Source organism: Pelecanus crispus, chromosome 9, assembly GCF_030463565.1.
Source record: "Pelecanus crispus isolate bPelCri1 chromosome 9, bPelCri1.pri, whole genome shotgun sequence".
NCBI lineage: Eukaryota > Metazoa > Chordata > Aves > Pelecaniformes > Pelecanidae > Pelecanus > Pelecanus crispus.
In genome coordinates, this window is record NC_134651.1 from 27921686 (window position 1) to 27941132 (window position 19447).

General features: G+C 44.6%; 1 protein-coding gene across 1 annotated transcript in view; it reads right to left on the reverse strand.

Annotated features, from left to right (window-relative positions):
* Window positions 1-19447, reverse strand: part of INPP5D (inositol polyphosphate-5-phosphatase D) — a 56727-nt gene that overhangs the window by 21466 nt on the left and 15814 nt on the right. Inside the window, exons 3-5 of the mRNA XM_075716022.1 lie at window positions 5811-5961; window positions 3519-3690; window positions 2106-2246 (exon numbers count right to left, since the gene is read on the reverse strand). Coding sequence (XP_075572137.1) covers window positions 2106-2246; window positions 3519-3690; window positions 5811-5961 — 464 coding nt within the window. The remainder of the gene's footprint in view (window positions 1-2105; window positions 2247-3518; window positions 3691-5810; window positions 5962-19447) is intronic.

Sequence of the window (19447 nt, forward strand, 5' to 3'; positions counted from 1 at the left end):
GGCGCTTCAACTCCAGTGGAAGAGCTCAAGCTGTGCCAATTAATATTTCTTCTTGTTGTTCGTTTGGGTTTTTAACCTCTTATCAAATATTGTGAAAATAATTAAATTGAACATTATTAAGAAAAATATGACACAGCCACTGAGAAGCAGCCTAGGATTTACCTGTATATTCAGCTGGAATCCCTGTGCAGCTGAAGAAAGCCGAGGTAAATAGAAACTAAAATTAGGTAATGCCACTGATCAAATCTGAGTTCAGAAGTCTAATAAGGGAAGTAAGCTACAACCCCAGACAACCTCAGAGATTAAGACTGCAGAAAACAATAAGATACCCAAGCATCTGACTATTATCCAGATGAAGCTAAGCAAATAGTTTGGTTGGACGGTAGAGAGTCATGGGACAATCCAAATAGAGGGGGAGAGGTTCCTCACAGAGATCTGACTGGGACTGAAAACAGCCTGCAGTTTTGGACCTTCATGAAAAAATCAAGAAGGCAGCTCCATTAACTGAAATAATGCAGGTATGGGGAGAAAATGCTGGGGAAGGGGGGGAAGAACTGTATGAGGACATACACTTCCATAGCTACATGCAGCCACCAGAAGGACAGAGGGAAGCCAGCTTGCCCTTTGCTGTGTTTGCAGTGGTGCAGTGCCCCTGTGCTCAGCAAGCTTCCACCAGCAGAAGAACTCACCCAGCTCTGTTCTAGGATGATGCTTTGCAAAGTCCAGTCACCAAAAAAAACTTACAGAAAATCTGGAAATGTAAAAGGTGTGCTGGCACTTGAGAGGATTGTGGACCTGTTGCATCTCCTTCTTGCCATCCCAGGTACATTTATGAGGAATACGGTTGTGAAGCCCAGATAAGGTGAAGAAGAATAAGAAGTTGGAAATGGAAAAAGCCAGCCATCGTCAGAACAGCAGTACTGGAGGTATTTTAGTAACACAAAACTCTCACTTGTGATTTCATTAGATTTTAGTTTCCATTGTTCAGGTTTATTCTTAGCTAGCCACCTGGGTCTCCCCCTCTGTGGGCGTAGAGAAGCAAAACCCTCAAGCAGGGCGCAGAAGGGCAGCTCTTTGCACAACCCATACTCAGTCCTGCCAGGGGCTTGCCTGTGGGCAGTTGGCTTCTGGCAGAAGGAGCAGGGCTGCATATTCCTCCCCCTGTGCCTGGTAAAATGTGCACGGTGCCCACCGCTTCAGGGGAGTAATCGTGGTCCCAAGCAGCTGAGCACCTCACTCACTCCCTGCCTTCCTTCCATGGGTTAGAGCCAAGCAAATCAGCAGTATCCACCCTCATTTTAGCCCTTTCTTCAAGCCTTGGTGAGCTCTAGGGAAACAAGATCAGGCCAGTAGCACTACCAGCCTCACTTCTAAATACACTGGAGAGAAGGGTATTGCAAGCCACAGATACAAGCATGGAAGTATGTGCCATCTGCCATAGACTGCTCTAAGATCTCTGCAGAAGTGTGGACTAATCTCCTCGTTTGCTTACAAGCAGCAAGGGGGGAAATCACATCCTTCCACCAGAGAAAGAGGGAGCTCTGCAAGGTTTTAGTTCCCTGTCGGAGTTTTCCTATTTGGGACCTGGAAGGTCTATAAATAGGAAAGGTAAAATTTGTAGAGTCTAGGCTTGTTTCTCTTTTCCTTTGAGCTGGAAGTCACTGACATCAGTAGAATCACTCCAGGTCCACAGTGCATTAATGGGAAGGAAAATCAGTGTTTAAAACATAGCTATACACCAATATGTGCTTGTTTCCATAAACAACTTGTGCTTGACAATTCTGTGGGTGTCATTTATGCATTTCCAAATTATGCAGTTAATCGGTTAATGCATTTTTTTGTTTTCTTTCTAAACAAAGCATAAAAAATAATACTCCACTGACTGAAACAGCCTACAGGGATACTTCACTGTCAGAGTTATGTCTTTTATATAGATTTCACATCTTTGGACCAGAATCACAGGCCATGAGACCTAAATATAATGTTTGTGAGGGTAAGCTGATTTCCTATGCCAGAAATGCAGGTTCTGAATGCATGCATGTGGAACCTACATTAGACTACAGTGTTACAGCATTATACTCTGATCTCTGAAAGCCTCTAGTTACCTGAAGAGTCCTTTGCAAAGAAGTGTAAGTAGTTTCTTCAGTTGAGGAAGATTGCTTGAGCCAGTCTGCACCATTTCAAAGTCACTGATGATGTGAACTCGCAGGTAATCCTGGATGAGTTTAAGATGCTCATCGGAGACACTGTGCAAGAAACAGAGAGGTCAAAAGCCAGCTCTTCTTTCTGCTCCCAAATATCAGACAGCTTTATTATTTTTCTGAAATTTCCACTGCCAACACAGACAGATGGGGGGCAGTTTGCCTTGGATTTCAATGTAAATATGCAGTTCTCAGAATTGGACCGTGGATCCCCCACCACACTGCTGACACTTTCTCATCTTCCTCCTTCCCCACCCCAAATCCTCTCCTCCATGACTGCTGAGTGACTGTGCCAGGGGACGTCTTGCGGTGCCTGTCTTTGCCAAAGCCGAGGTGGGATCATTAGGCTTGGCAGGTAAAGCCAGGCTGCTCTGCGGTCACTAATAGCAGCTCAGGGGGTCTGGGGAGATGAAGATTCCCTTTCACCTCACCAAATCCCACTTCAAAGGTTTTATTCCAAACAATCCAAAACAGTCTTAGGGGGGCTGAGACCATGGAGCTGTATGGGATGCTCCCCTCCTCCCTGTCTCTGTGGTGCCTGGAATCCAGCACCACAAGGAAGGGTGAACCCAGCAGACTGTATGTGCTGTCTTGTGCCCTGGCAAATGCAGAAAGTCCCAGGTGGCCACTTAGCAGATGAAATGGTGCAGGCAGCTGAACAAAACTGGGTTTCTCCCAGTCAGCCAGCTGCTATTGGGCCACCACAACAGGACCTGTGCTGCCACACATGACCACTGTTGGCTCACAGCCTCCCACTGCCCTGCCAAAAGGCAGGCCTTCTGATTTTATTTTTATTTTATTTTTAAACTTTGCAGATCTGGTCTTTAAATGTCATGCAGCTTCCTCTAAGGGTTCAGTGCATGTCCAGATTTGACACAGCTAGTACGTGGGACAATGTGAGTCACACCTATAGCTGGAGTAAATCAGTAAGTATGAGTACCTGGAAATCCACACACAAGTTTATTCTTTTTGAAGACTGGCTGGTGCTTTCTGATACAATATGTAGTTTAGGCACACAGCTAATACACCAAGTTCCCTGAGATGTTACCATCCTTTACAGCTCAAAACTATACCTCAGTGGTGAAAGTCTAGTGGTGATTTTAATACTGCAGAAAAGTATTTTTTTCTAGATGACAGCTGGACTGTAAAGAGTAGCCAATGCACTGTAGACCTGACTCTGTTCTTCATTTGGTAGTATAAATGAGGAGCAGTTTCGCTGAATCAAATAGGTCCTCAGCTGTCCCAAACAGAGAGGCCCAGAAAGCGCAGAGCTGGGCTGAAGGCTGATTCTGCAGCCCTGTCACTTGCCATCCTCACCTGCTTGTATCCTGGTACTGCAGTCGCTGGAGTAGTGTCTCAGAAAGGGACAGTTTATTAACATCTGCCACCCTGGAGTTTTCAGGGAGAGAAGATACCTCCTTTGTCTCGTTGCTCGGCAATGCCATGAGGATGTTGCGTGGGGGCAGGATAGGAGGCGTTGGTACCAGGTCTGGCAAGGAGGAAGGGAACGGCACAGTCATCCCAGCATCGCAGTTTGACCCCCTCCCCCTCACCCACAGGCAGGGCAGAGTCTGAACCGCAGTGGCAGTCACTGCAGAAATCATTCACCCCTTCTGAAGGGCCTCTGATTTCAGAGCTGGAAAGCTCAGGGCTCGATACTGGCCCAGCCCTGTTCTCAGGGATGTCAGTGGTATGAGACCAGCGGGCTGAGCTGCCAGGCTTGGACCTCATATGCCGGCAGTGTATGCCTCTGCCTGGCAGTGTAACCTCATCTGAGTCAGTTTGACTGTCCCATCTGCGCAGCAGCTATGAAGGTTAATTTGTTACTTTGAATATATCGCTTAGAGAACATAGCTGTACCTTATCCATATCACTACCCTTATCATGGAGATCTGCTACTGGGGCAGAATGGATGGAGGGGCATGACGGAAAGAGCACCAGAAGCTGCTAATGGAAAAAATGAACAGCTAAAGTAAGCAAACACAGATGGAGAAAATCCAGTACAGAGGGTCTGAGTATCCTGCCTTGTCTTGTGGGCATCAAGTTGGAAGCACAGAGGGTTTTCCTGCTCTGTCATCCTGCTGCTTAGCATACTTCCCTCTCCTGGGAGAAGAGTGGGTTCATCTCCATTTATCCCAACCATGGTTGCCTTTCTTTTCATACCAATTGCTCCAATCCTTTTCATACGTCATATGACACCTGTCATATGTAGCTGGTTGAATTGTGAGGTTTTGTTTGGTTATTTCCTAATAGTGGAATTTTCATTACAAAAAGATACCCAAAACTCATCCATTGCTCCTGGGCAGAAGCTGTGATTCACAGAGCCACCGCAGCACTGAGCAATGGCACAGCTGGGTGGTGCATCTGCAGGGTATCTGGATGCTCATCTTCCACCTCTGCAATTCTACATGTACGATGGCCAGATATCTATAGGCCCTACATGGCTCCAGTACAATGGCACCAAAGTGCCTTAACGAAATTAAAAACAGCCCAGCCCCAGTGCTAATACTTCTTCATCTAAAGGCTCTTAGTCTTGGCTAGAACTTCATTCCCTGCTGCTTGCCTCTCTGTGTATTATTTTTGCTGTAGTTCCCTCCCCCGCCCTGAGAACTGGAGACTCAGTGCAGCTGGCCAAAAAACAGGAACATCTTTCCTGAGCAGCTTTGCAAAATTTTTGTTCTGTTTCTTCATGAGAATTGCATACCAAAATCTTCCAGCTCCTATTAGAGATCCATTGGATTGCATAAACGTACACAGGCACATAAATCTGCTTTAGTGCACATGCCTGCCTGTCTGTTACAGGACTATGTCCTTCAGACAAGTTTTATGGTAATGCTCATCATTTCCGGACAGATGTCATAAAAGACAGGAAGGATGGCTCTGTGGGCATGACCTTCCCCTGGAATTCAGGAGAACAATGACAGATCCAAGGGATGATCCAGGAAAAATCCAAGGAACGATCCAAGACCAGTGAGTGTCAGAAACCCAGAGTGACATTTCATATAAAATAGTTGAGATTATGCCAATCACACCTTTTCATCATACATCTGCCTCTATGCACAGAGTTAGACTGTCTGCCACTGCAAGATCTGTGCCCTCTGGTTATGACTGTTAGAAACGTCCTCTAGATCAGAGCAGATAAGGGGGCCTGAGTTTCAGATGACCCAAGACCCACAGCAGCTGCAGGTGTGTGGTACTGCAGAGAGATGTGCTCCAAGCCTCTACGGGAACATCTCTGCTGCTGAGACAGTGGCCCTACAGATGCAGCACAGGAAGAGGGGTGGCAGAGACATGCGAGATGGCTGGACATAAACCAGCTTGAGTCCAGATGAAGGACAACAGATTAGTCAGTCCTGCATATGATACAATATACTTCTGCAGAGAGTCTTAATGTATTCCCTCAGATGAGATAAACTGATGCTCCAGATGCAGTACCACCGCAGAGCTATGAGGACTTACTGCCTCAAGGTCTTGCCAGCTCAGGTCTCTCTATACCCTGCTCCATTTTATTGCATGACATGCTCTAATCCCCCTGCCTGCACTGCATATCTCCAGTCCAGAGTAAGTGTCAAGGGTCTGCATCACCAAGTCCCATCATGGATTTCTTACCAGCATCCTCCTCTGGTTCATCTGCAGCCTCCTCCTCTTCCCGTGGCACTGGATATTTGAGGTGCCATACCAGACCCATGTTCTCCTTCTTGTAAAATTCTATCAGTTCCTCCAAGTTCTCGAAATATTTCACAGTAACACCCTCTGATGCCTGAAACAAAACACAGAGGCTGTCATGGTCTGGGATTTCCTACCACAGAAACAGTGCTCCTCACAGAAGGAAAAACAAAGTCATAGAGAGAGAAAAACCCACTACTGCTGTCCAGAGACAGCCAGCCCAGCTCTCACTGCCCATCTGACCACAGGCTCTGTGCAGAACGACTCCTGCAGTACAAACAGAAACAGATATGCACACACGTTCCAGCCAGTGTCAGCAAAAATGGCAACCTCAAAGATTCACTGAAGCCAAATGGAAGAGCTCTCTCATTTGATTCAGTGTGCTTGGCTTCAAAGGAAATGAAGACTTTAAAAACAAAGAATTCTCCCAGATTAATTTTTGCATTCCCTCTGTGACTGAGCACAAAACCCCTGGACTATGTTGTATTTTTGTGGTATCCAGGAAGAATTTTTCTGTGAAATTGCAAGATAAACATGTCTAAATCTAGACGTTAGCATCCCTTCCCTTCCAGGACTCAAAGGCTCAGAACTAGGTTCAAATGAAACAAGCTAGCAAGGTACTGTCATGCAAAAAAAGGCTCAGATGAAGATTCAGAAAGCTGAGGGTTAGGACACAGATAGGACTGTGAATGCATCAGGCATGACAACGAGCTTGCCAGCTGAATTTTAACTGTGACTAAACCTGTTTCTAGCACAGCCCTGGTCAGTAATCTCAGGAAATGGATACTTGCAGGGGGCAAACACAGGGATAAGGTTTTAGAGGTCTTCAGAGCAATTACATCTACTCATCAGCATGAACAGTAAATCTGCCGGATTCACCAGGCAGGAACAGCTGCCACCCCTGCAGCTCTGCCCTGTTGCTTCAACCAAGGGCCCTACCAAGGACAGAGAAATGATTTGTCATGGCTCGGCACAGACCTCCTGACCAAAAGAAAGAGCTCTGCATTACCTCCAGAACTGCGCTTATGTACCATCCAAACCCAAGGCAACAGCAACATGTAACAGAAGCTCTGATCACTCTTCCCAAGGGGTGCTCTTCCTGGCAGGGTGCTCTCTTTCTGGACGAGAGGTTTTCCCAGAGAAACCAACCCAAGAAGGCCCAGTCTACACATGCAGAAAAACCTCAAGGAGCAAGGGCAAAACGGTGCAGAGTAGATGTTTTCCAGCCCCACAAGACTGTTGTTCTTGACTTGTAAGAGCAACACTGGGAACTGTTCACATCTGGAGATACAGCAGCAGTGGGAAATCAAAAGGAAGACCTGATCACCCTAATGGCAGGCTTGACTTACACTGTGTTACATGCATAAAGCTAGATTTTGCATAGGAAACATGGTTAGTTAATAACGAATTAAAGCTTTGCCTCCAATTTGAAATAACTTGTTACACAGCCACACTTTAGACATTCTGCCTCTGACTAACAGGCAGGACGTTTTAATTTCTTTTTGGATTGCAAATATTGGCTGTCAAAATTAACACACACAAATTTTTAATACAAGTTTGAACAAGCTTATTTACCTGCCATTTCTGTTTGCCTGGTTTCTTATTATCTGTGAACTTTTTTGTTTAAAAGGCAAATGTAGCAAACCCAAGAGATTAAACAGGAGAAATGCTAGCATAAACCACAGTGAGCAAAACACAGAAAACTGTCTTCAGTGAGTCCTAGCAGCAACAAGATTTATTTTTAATTTTCCTAAAGAATAAAATCTCAGGCCAGAAATTAGGACAGTGCTTTCAATACTCAACCACCTTTGAAGCCTTCAGTGCCCTCAGGCCTGCCATCAAAAATACCTTTCATTTTTAACTACACCTGCATGTCTTTAAAGGCACAGCAAGACACATTTTCATAACAAATACATATGATGTTTCTGAGAGCTCTGCCTGTACGGCCTCCTGTTCTGTCTTGCAGGTGTTCCTGCATTTATCAAGATTTATTATTCTCATACACGGGAAAACGTTGCATTCAGCATGAAAGCAGTGCTTGGGCAAACACTGGATTATATTCTTGTGAGGCCAGAGGCGTTGAAACAAATCGCTGGTTAAAACTTCACAGGACCATAACAGCATAGGCCAGATCCTGCTCTGCTAGAGCAGCACAAACTCAGCATAATCAGAATGAGTTCTGATTTTCACTGATTAATGCAAATAGTGTCTTGGCCCTCCCAGACTTCTGCTTCTTGATGCCAACTGTGAAGGCTGGGAATCAGGGAAAAACATCAAGGAAAAGGAGCACTTAGCTCTATTCCATCATATGAAAGGATCCTGAAGTCACGGTGCTGCATTAGGACAGACCTGGAATAGTTCAGCCAGTTGCTTCCATGTTTCTCTCTCCACCTTCCCTGCAGTACCTTCCTCTGCTCTGAAATCCCTGTTTTTGTGATTATTTATGCAGTTGTGCCCAGCAGCATCCCTGGCAGCTCAGAGCACACCGTTAGCAGCACAGACTGCAGGATGGCAGCATACTCAGCCTTCACACCCAGCCCACTGCCCTGCTCAGGATGGGGCAGTGTTACCCACACTTCACCCTCTGGATTTAACCTGCCTGGGCTGCCTTCTGCCCACCACCTCTAGATGGCCTGGAGCTACCCCAAAGGGTGCCTCAAAAAAGGTGTCAGCCCCATCAGAGCATACACTCAGACCCTCAAGGGTAAACAGGAGGGTCAGGGTTTGCCATCTGCATCTTTGCAAGAGGAAAGCTTTGCCATCAGTGCTCTCTCCCATCTCTTGACTTACTGCAGCCTACCCTGCTCCTCCTCTTTCCAAACTCATCTTCACCACTCCTACTTCACTTTCCAAAGACCTTTTGTGTCTGCCCACTTCCCCAGATCTTCCCTGACTGATGACTGTCCCCGCAGTCCTCCATCCTGCCCCCCCCACAGCATCCCTCCCATCCCCAGTGCCCAAACACTGTCTTCTCAGCCTTGTTTTGCCTCTCAGCTCCTGCTCTCCCAGGGTACCTGCAAGAAGATGGATTGCCCTGCACAGCTCTTTTCAGGCCAAATGGAGCCTTGATGTAAGTGGGAGGAAAGGCTGAATTAGCACTTTTTGCTGCCAAGTATAGTTCAGTCTCTGAAACCGTGCTGGTCTCTGTGGTAACCAGAAAGAGCATTTTGTAACAGGCCTCCTTCCTCTAACTCATTGCACTGCGTTTCAAGAGTGGACTGAAGCCTGTGGTCCAGCTCAAGTTCCCCAGAGCGGCCATAAGCCCTGGCTCACATGCAGGCCAGCGGAATGCATGCGCAGAGAGGCCCCACCATCACACACCCCGTCTACCCTGGTTACTCGGCTGGCTGGTCAGGCAGCCAGCCCACCACCTCCAGCCACCTTTCTCAGTGAACCCCACCATCAACTCTCTCAAGAATAACTGTTTTGTGGCCATGTGGAGGAGCTGGGCTTTGCACGCATCCAAATCCAGACACTCATTCCCAAAGAGAGGCAGTCTCCATCCCAGCAGTGCCAGCTCCTCTGGCAGCCCACCTTCCCCAAGCCCATTCAGGATAAAAAAGGGCCAAACTCCCACAGCACACAGTAAAAATAAAGGATGGCGCTTTCATATTTTAAGACAGAATTCAGCAGGGAGCTGAACATGTCTCCTCAGCAGCTGCACTGTTGACAGTAGGAGCTGCAATAAGGAATCAGGGAATCCATGGGACCGGGAGCTCTGACAAGCCGTGGCCAAACGCAAAGGGAAGGATGGGGGAGCCTCAAACCTGCTCAGCGCCCGCTCGCAGCGGGGGAGCTCAAAGGCCCTCCCCCACACCACGAAAGCCACAGCAGTGGCACTGCTTCGCTATACATCAGCTTTGCCATCACAAGAGCCTGAAAGCAAACATCGCTGGATTATTCTCACTCATTCTCTTTTGTATTATAATTGTTTTTATTTGCAAGGACCTCAACAGAGGAAGCATGAGGGAAGGGTTGTGCCCCTCCAGCACAAAGCACTGCCCAACAACCCTCTCTGCCTCTTTGCCTGCACTATGAAATGAGCTCCTCTCCTTTCAGGGCACCCCCCAAATTTCCCCACTCCCCCAAGAGAGCAGGGCACGCTGCTTTGCGCTGCCTCCCTCTACACAGAGGCACAGCAAAACCTGTATGTTGTTTGAGTTAGGAGAGAGAACAGTACAAGCAAGACCTTGCTGCACTTGCTTCTCCCCTTGGGGAAAGGATGAGAACAAAGCCTGCGTGACAGACATTAGTCATGTTGTTCGACACACAACTGCAAGGCGCTTGGATACCACCAGTGATGAGTGCCATGTGGGCCCCTCCAAATCCAACAGCCCGTAACTTTGCTACCAGCCACAGGGCAATAGGACCATCCCCCAGGCTGTGGCATGGTCCCAGCCCAGCAGCGCCCAGGACTGCGGGGATGACGCCTGCGTAGTTTAACGCAGAAAACCTGGTCCAGTAATGTTGCAGCTAGTGCTCAGGTTGCTAGATGGGCCTACCTGAAGGCTGATCAAACAATTTTCACTGCCAGTGAGCAAGGAAAGCAGCACACAGCTGGGACATATGCTTTCTTCACACTTGAACTTGTGGCAAAGGTTTATAGGTTGGGAAGGAAAAGCAGTGGTGGATTATAAAATACCGGCATTGAGTTGGTCCGCATCTGGCTGCAGAGCACAGTAGCAAAAACTGGACTGATGGTGCACTCTGAATAAATGTCCTTGAGACAACCACACTGGATGACATGAGCGAGGCAAAACAGAGCCCAAAATTTATGCGAACTTGCTCTGTTTTTTGAGACAGGGAGCAGATGCAGAACAGGGCACTGCAAACAAAACCGAGCAGGACGGGGCAGCGCAGGGCAAGCTGGAGCCACCCGAGCAAAGCGCAACAATGAAATCCACTTCCCGCACCTCCCCCCCCGGCCCCGCCTTCATTTAGTAAGTAACTATTTCCTCGGGGTTATCACAGGATAGATCTTGTTTTAATTGCGAGGCGAATTGTTTCAAGTCATTAGAAACGTGGATGGCAAGTGTCATCTCCACGGCAACACACCACATCCCCAGAAACGTGCTCGCACAGCTCACAGGACGCGGGAGCAGCGCCGAGGGCAGGCTCTGCTTCCACAGCAATTCCTCCAGCATCACCGCCAGTACCTCAGCTTTGTGCTGACGACAGCCGTAACGTAACAGAAAGGAAACACTGAGTGAACACATGCAATACAGACAACAGCCTGAAAAATAGCAGAATTGCACAAAGGAATCTGGATAACAGTGAATCAGAGACTGCAAAGCAATTTTACAGTGGGAAACTGCATCAGAAAAAGCCTATGTCTTTCTAAGATCTATTAATGGGGGTGTTACATGAGATGCAGGAAGAAACTATTCCACCGTACTTGGTGCAGTAAGGCCTTAGCTAGACTGCTGTGTCCAGCTTGGGGCACTGCTTTTTAAGGAACATGTAAAAATACCAGAGAGAGTCCCAAGGAAAAATTACAAGGACAGCTGAAGAGTTGGAAAATGTGACTTAGAAGGAAAGCTCAGAAGAAAGGGACCGGTACAGTCTGACAAAGGGACAGCCTGGAGACACCACAGCAGCAGTCTTACAAGTTTTAAATCCTCTTATAAAGAAGATGGCAACCGGCTGTGCTGCAAGTCCCCCAAGGATAGCAGATGTGGGTGGCTTGCTTTGCAGCAGAGGAGGTTTAGATTAGATCTCAGGGAACCTCACCAGGCAGAGACAGTGAAGTCAGGCTACAGAGGGAGAGTGTGTGTCCGTGTCTCTGGAAGCATCACAAGGCAGAGTACCCAGGCATTCCTCACAGCTGGCTAGTGAGCACCCAATCCTGCTTCACCCTGAAAACAGGGCAAACGCTGGGCTCGGAGACCTCACAAGGCCTCCTGCCGCCCCTAACTCTGCAACTGTAGGAAGCCCTGTGCAAATCTGCCTGCTGCCTCTTTGTCCAGATCCTACTATATCCTTGACAGACACTGGTAAAACTGAACACGCCCATGCTTGTCATGGCCAGCCCAGCCATTTCAGCTGCATCCCAAACCACAGGCTCTCAGGTCTTCTACATGTCCTTCTGACTCCAGCCCTTTTGGCTGGAAACCTCCTTTCCCACAGCATGTCCTGGTGTCTCCTGTCCTGCAAAAATTGCCCTCAATTCTGCAGGTCCTTCCAGTTATCAATTTCCCTTCCATCTTCTGTACACTCACTGCACAATGGTTTAACACAACTAGCTACAACTTGTTCCTGCCTTCATCCTGAATAGGTTTCTGGGTTCTTCATTTCATGAAAACAGGTATGACTAAAGCCTGTAATCAGTGGTGTTTGGTTAAATCTTGCGATCCCCTTTCCAAATTCATCCACCTAAACTTTTCAACAGGTTTTTGTATGGCTGAGATCATCTAATCTTCCTTTATATCTGGAGACCAGCAGGGCCCAACCTAAGTCTCTTCTTCATTATCTCCAAGTAATGCCATCTAGTCAACAGAACACCTTGACTAAGATACTCCAAATATGGGTTTGCTGAAAAGCAGCTCTGAACGTACCTTTAAGAGAAGTTGCAAGTGGAGTATACAGACAAAAGTGAAAAGAGATTTAAAAGATGTAAAGCCTGCGCTAAACCAGGCAAGGAAGTGGTTAACTTGGGGTTCATTACAACAATCGTATAAATAGATGGCACAGGAAGTCTGGGGCCCTCAGAAGGAAGAGGAAGTGTTTTCCTTTCCTGAGCCAAGGCACAAGGAGGAACTAGGAAACTGGTTTTCTGGTTATATTGCTTAAAGCCAATCTTTTCTAACCAGAGTGCCTTAAAACAGGTATATAAGCCCCTATATAGGCATTTCAGTAGCAGTCAATAAGTTTTCAAAGTTATAAAATTCTTGCAATACCCACCAACTCAAATGGAAGCTGAAAATCAGGTCACTTCTACTTTGGTGCGAAAGGCTGGCAGGAACTTTTTTCCTTTTAGATTTGAAAAAAAAATTTCTTAGGCTTCCTGGGTTGGAAAAAAGTTGTCTTCAAGACTGTTAGCTAGGAAGTCTAGGTGGCATTTTTAAATTTCCTTTTGGCTCTCATGTAGGCAAGCTTTTATATTTCACTAAAGAGCTGAATCTAAGAGCTAAGAGACTCCTGGTAAAGTATTTTTAAAGCATTTTAAAGCAACCTGGTTGTGTTTCAGTTTTGTTTTGTTAGAAAACATTTCTTATTTTTAGATCATGCTAAGAAATTTCAGGAGCATTTCACAGGAATGGGATCATAGACAGGAATCACAGCTGAGAGAAACAGCTACTTCTCAAAATACAAGCCACCCAGAAACGCACTCTGTTTTGAATGCAACACCCAGGGCTGGGAAGAAATGGGGCTGACTAGGGAGTATGAAGGGAGAGAAGCAAGTGCGTGGCTGAGGAAAAGGGGGATCCTGTGACGGATGGAGGGCTGGTGAAGGAATGGACTTTAGTAAGTGGTGGGAACCTGTGAGCTGGCAGGGAAGTCTGGATGCTGGATAAAGCTCAGCGAGAGGGTCTCTGGCAGGGGAACTGAACATGAGAGAAGAGGCAAGGGGAGGAATCCAGGGAACCCAGGCAGAGGATGCCAGCAGGTGGCCGGAGCAGCGCCTCCTCACCTGGAAAAAAATCATATGAATTTTTGGGAGAATGGCACAGTGTGAGCGCAGCTGTAAATTATGTAATTTGAATAACATTTGAGAGAATGGAAGTTCAATAGTCCCTGTCTCTTCTGAGATGAGAGATGATGAAGGCTTTCTTGTCCCATTCTGCATACAGTTTGGTCCTGATGCTCAAGTTTGCTTATTCATGTCGCTTTTGCTACAGTGGCCTTTCACATTTAAGACTTTGGGTGAAAATCATGGAAATCAGAGACTTCTGGGAAAGAGGGCTTCAGAATTTCTGAAAGAGATTATTCACAGAAGGAAACAAGGGAATTGCAGTTTAGTAACGACTAAGTATGTATTACTTCTAGCTTTTGTTCCTGGCTGAAAATCAGGCATCCAAACAAAAAAAATCTAAGTTCAAAGAGGAAAACAAAAATAAAGAGAATTACTGTGTTGTCAGTCCTATAAAATTCCCTCTGTTCCTCAAATGCAACTGAAGGATACCATTACATACTGCCTCTACCACAAGCTCCATTTCTTTAAGCATAATACTGACTTAAGAGACACTGTATATGAATTACTGTCACTGCATCACAATTCCTTTCTTATTATACATATAAAAAAATGGGAATGCTAAACGATTTTCACTCTCACACTAGTGTGCACAGAACATTTGTTAAAGTTCAGCACCTACTTCCTTGCTTGCTTGCAATATGTGCATGAAATATCAATCCCATTGCTGTTAGCTGGGAACAAGTCAACCAGGTGCAAATAAGCATTCTTGCCTCCATTGCTAAGTGGGCAGGAGGGCACATCATGACTTCACTTCCAAATTGTCTGGTACAGTGCAAATCTAGATTAAAACCTGAACTCCCTCCTGATCCAATTTTGGTCAAAATGGTCATCTCACTTTTTCCTATCTGCAATGTCACAGAAAAGACTTGGGAAGCACAATGCATTTTGCTCACACCCAATTTCAAATGCTTAACATGTTCTATGCGAGGAATGTGAGCCCAGTTTGAGTTAATCTTAAAAAGATCCTGACTGTCATATCTGCCACTTCTGATCTCTTCTGGCCCTGCAAGAGTTTTCCTCTACATGATCCCACTCAGGCTTCATTCTGGCAGCCCGAAGATTGGTCGTGTTCACAGGTAGGAAGTGCTCCCATGGCAGAACTGTGACACTTGCAAATTAAGAGAGTCTGTTGAAGTGAAGGAAAATTGAAAGGAGTTTTCAGTAGAGTACAGCTGGCTGCCAAATTCTTATCTCAAGTTCCTTGTTAAAATTCTACATCCTAAAGAAAAACATATTAGAAGTTCTGGAAGGTAAAGGACCTGTAGAAGTCTTTTGAACTGGCATTCTCCCACAAGATAAAGACATAGGTCATAAAAATAATGCACTCAGATCCTACTTAAGGACCCCATTCTACTCTGCTCCGGCATTCCACAATTCATACAAAAAGTGTGTTAATTGCCAAATATCTAACTAATACAGTTAAATACAAGCTAGTAAGAACACCAAGCAATTGTAGGAAGCATCAACACCCTGTACTTGATGTAGTCCTTCACGCTCAATAAAGCATTCAAACTCTAGCCATCAAAAAAGATTTTAGCAACAAAGCACATTATGATTCAACTCATAGCCCCAAGAGAAACCTCCTGAGCAACTGACCCTTTTAGCATTTCTCTGTGTTATGATAAATAAGATTTACATCAACAACAAGCAAACAACAGTACGGTTCCATGACAGAACATGAGGGACTGGTGTTAAATTTAGCTACAGGGTGCAAGTCAGATGAGTTGGTGATGAATGAGCAACGACTGCAGATCCACGGGGATCTGATGCAGGTTTTTTTAGCACTTCTGTAGTGAGTGGGCAGAATTTAAGTAAAAGTTTTGGAGTACACTACTTCCAACAACTTTTGTAATTTTATCACAAGCTTTGTGCTTTTTGGTTTTCCACTGAAAAGCTTCAGCACTTGAAGTCAAATGAAAATTTCCATTTTCATTTCTTCATCAAGTATTCAGCTCTAGTGATTACCAAGACAAGCTTGAAAATACAGGTCCTCAAGAACTAGCAAGGCAACCAAGGCAGCAAATGTAACATAGTCATCATTTCTGAAGGCAGTTTGTGGAGGTCATTGTTCTGATTTTGTCAGCACTCACTGCTGACAGTGAGCGAGCTGGGGAAACTATTGCAGGTCACTGATACTTGCTTCTTGGTGGAAATTCCCAAGCACCCTTCAGCTTTTCGCTCTGTAGAAGGCAATGAAGACATCCCCACGCAACAGTGTGAGGGATTTGAAGTCCTATGAGAAAGAACTTTTCCCTGAGACAGGTGAAGGCGTGCCTACACTGGCTCTGCCTGCACAGCAGGGCAGGACCCCTCAGCTCAGATCAGTCCTACACTACATTTCTGGGGATTTCTCTAACCTGTGCAGGCAGACAGTGGAGGATCCGTATCAGCTCTCTGCTTTCCCTATTGTCTTCTGTGCTGAATGAATCCCAGTTTCAACAGACACCAAGCACTAAATATGCATTAATTACATAAAATATCCAGTGGAAAAGAGAAAGTGTAAGATTAAAGAAGTTATTCGTATTGAAGATACGCTGCTGAAGCAAAGCAATGCAGGCAGAAGGTGCATGTAAAACAGCTGCATTCACCACATTATACTGCATAACCTTCTGGGATTGCGTAATTAAAAACCATAAGCAATGCACAGATAAGGGTGAGCACCTTAGTGTTACAATTTCCTGTCTTCAGCCTGAAAAATTTCTCAGGCTTTAAGCTGCAGCAACTGTTTTCTATTTTTGTGACACTAAGGGTGACTACTCTCCTGTCTTTCAAGCGATTGTCCCTTATTTCATTCATTTACTGCATGAGTAAGACAAACCCTTACTCGATTTAGAAGTAAGCACTGAGCCATACCTGCTAATTGAACAGATACAGAATCCAGCCTGAAGAAGCACTGTCATTTAACAAAACTAACCACAAAACTAAAACCAAACAAAAAAACATCCTTCAAAACCTCTCCTACGTTCTTCCCTGAACTGCGCTTCTGGAATAAAAATAGCGGATGTGGTGTTAGAAATTTTTTATTAAACTTTGCCCCCTAAAACTGGACCCAACCTAAGGTGTCTGGTTTTGCACGTGCAGGGTTGTGGCACACAATGAAGACAAACTTCTGGAAAAGCTACCTAGCACCTCTGTGAACAACCAGTGCTTGCTGCATGTTGGTTCTGCTGTGTTTGATCACAAAGAATACTTTATACTAAGACTTTTAAACAACACAGGTCATTACATTCCTGTCAAGTTTCAGGGAATGAGGTCTAATCCACAGTTATCTGGTAATTTTAATTCAGACTTAACAGCCTGCTAACACAGAGCAACCCCAGCCCACAGAGAGCTTTGCTACGCTGCAGCCATGGGGTTTGCTGAACCCAGCTGTGCTGTGTGTTATCTTTTAAAATACTGGAAAAGTAGAGCTTTAGAGGCCTGAGATGTAATAGAAGGGAACCGACTTAGACTTTCAGAGGAGAACCAAGATGGAAAACTCTATCAAAAGTTATAAATTGAAGACAAAAGAAGTCAGATAGCGGGGCAAAGGCCCGGGAATGACCGAAAGCTGTGTTGTGACTTCATTCTCTCAGATGGACTCTGAAATGACTGAATCTGAGCTATCTTTGCTAAAGTCTGTTTCATTTCCCTAAACCATTTTGTCGTTTGAAATCAAGTCCTGTGTGCTTTGCATTTATGCAGAAATCTTAAAACTAAAGGATTCTACATTTCTTTTAAAACTTTAAACAGCAATAGATTCAACCACCAAAAGATAATATTTGAAAAGTATTGGTGGAGCAGACCTTGCTTACCTAAAACAAGTGCAACCAGGACAATACTTTAAACTGAGCATGTTGTTATTTAAAGGTGAATGTATCTTTATATTTTATATCAGTAATAAGCTGCAGTGCATGTAGGGTCTATTGGTCCCACTTCCTAAGGCTGCAGAACAGATTGAGTGGGCAAGATCTAACTGGAGCCTAAGTACTACTTGTGACCTGCTGGGTGAGTTACATCTCTGTATGGGGGACGCAGCCTGCGATGATGCATCTCATCAGCAAACCAAGATAGATCTCTAAAGAAGAAAGGGCATCACCCTGTCAGTATCAAGTGCAGAAACAATTTTGTACAGATGGCGATATTTGCCATAAGACTCATTGTAAACAAATTCAATCGCAATGTTTTTCTAAGACTCATTCCCATCTTAAACGATCAGGACAAAAAGCCTCATATACTACCGACAATATATTAGCTTCTCTTTCTTTGAGAAAACAATTCAAGACTTGCCTGAAAATGAGTACTTTTCTCTGTGACCCATCATGCCTCAAAGCACAGAAGCAATAAAACAGTGCTTCATTACCACACTGCTGAAAGGGGAATAATCTGCTGTCTCCTGAATACTTTAAATTCAGTTATGAAGTTTCATCAGAAGTTTTTGGAAATATAAAATATAAAAAGGATAAGACAATCAAATGGTTTAAATGCTACGTGACTGATAATATTAAAGCTAACATCCATCAAATTACTGAAAAATGAGAATTTTTTTTGTTGATAATGTTGGTTGTGTAAGTTTTCAATTATTTTTCCTCATTATCCAGAAGAGGTTTAGAATTTCAGGAAAATTTTCATTTTGCTCCGCTTGGAGATGTTGAAGTATGTGTCCCCAAGGTGCTCATCTCAATTAGGATTATACATTTGGCCTCTCAAGCATGGACTGTAGCTAATTTGAAAAGTGTATTTTAAAAAAACCCCTTCTTACAGCTCTTGGTCCACGAGCAGAGGTTACTACACCCTTAAAACGTGCCCGCAGAAACAATTTATTTGGGATGGAAATGTCTGCAGGGGGGGTGAGGGGAGAGCAAGAACTTCCTAAAGTATATTTGCTGCTGGAGAAAGTTTCTGTGCCGTTGGCAACCACTACCTCCCAGCCGCCCGTTCCCATCCCCCAGCCAAAGTCTCTGCCCCACTTTTGTGCCAAGAGCAAACTCAATTGTTTGTGCACCCGAGTTCTCATAGCGGGAACTGAAAGATCCAGCAGAGTAGGAAAGAGCTGCTCGGTATGTGGTTGTGGGTGGTCAAAGCCTTTTGAAAAGATAATACGGTGAAAAAATTATTCTTCTAAAACAATAATTGTTAAACTGTTTACTGTTTAACAGCCCTAATCTTTATCTTCTGAATCTTAAAGTATTTTGCAGCGCCTGGAAGTTGCTTTTGTACATTCAGTGAGGATTGCTTATTTGCAATTTTCAATTGTTTAAGCATGATGAAGGCTTTATGATGTAACACGTTTATTGGAGGGCAAACTGTAAGAGAAATTGATGACATTCTTTGGCATTTCACTCTTTGGAGTGAAATTTTATCTGAAAGCACATCCAGATAAAAGGAAAAGGGATTTCACTTCATGGCATGCATTAGCTTTCAAATATCTGATTTCATTTTTTGAAGCTTGAAAAACAAAATAATAATATCACTTTAACCTGACTTAAGCCATCTTGTCTGAATGGGGTTTTTTATACATTTGCAGGAAACTGGAAACATTCTGGAAGGGTTCAAACTAGACAAAAGCTGGATATGGTTTGTTTGTATGAAAAAAAATTGTATACTAAGAGATTCAGTAGCAGGAATGTGCATGTTTCAGGAAATAACCTAGTTCTCTTACTAAATGCTGCTTCTTTCAGTTTTTCAAAACCTGTGAAATGCATTATGTTTAGTCCTACCTCAGATGCAAGAGTGGAAAAAAACATTTTTCTTGTATAAACAGATTTGGATAGTTTACAGAAACACAAAACACACAGATTTTGCAAAGCCCTGACTGCAAATTATTTTCAGTCCTACATGTAAAGACTGTAAAGAGTTTTACAAACTGATTTAAATCAACATTAAATTGTAAAATATTCAGATTGGG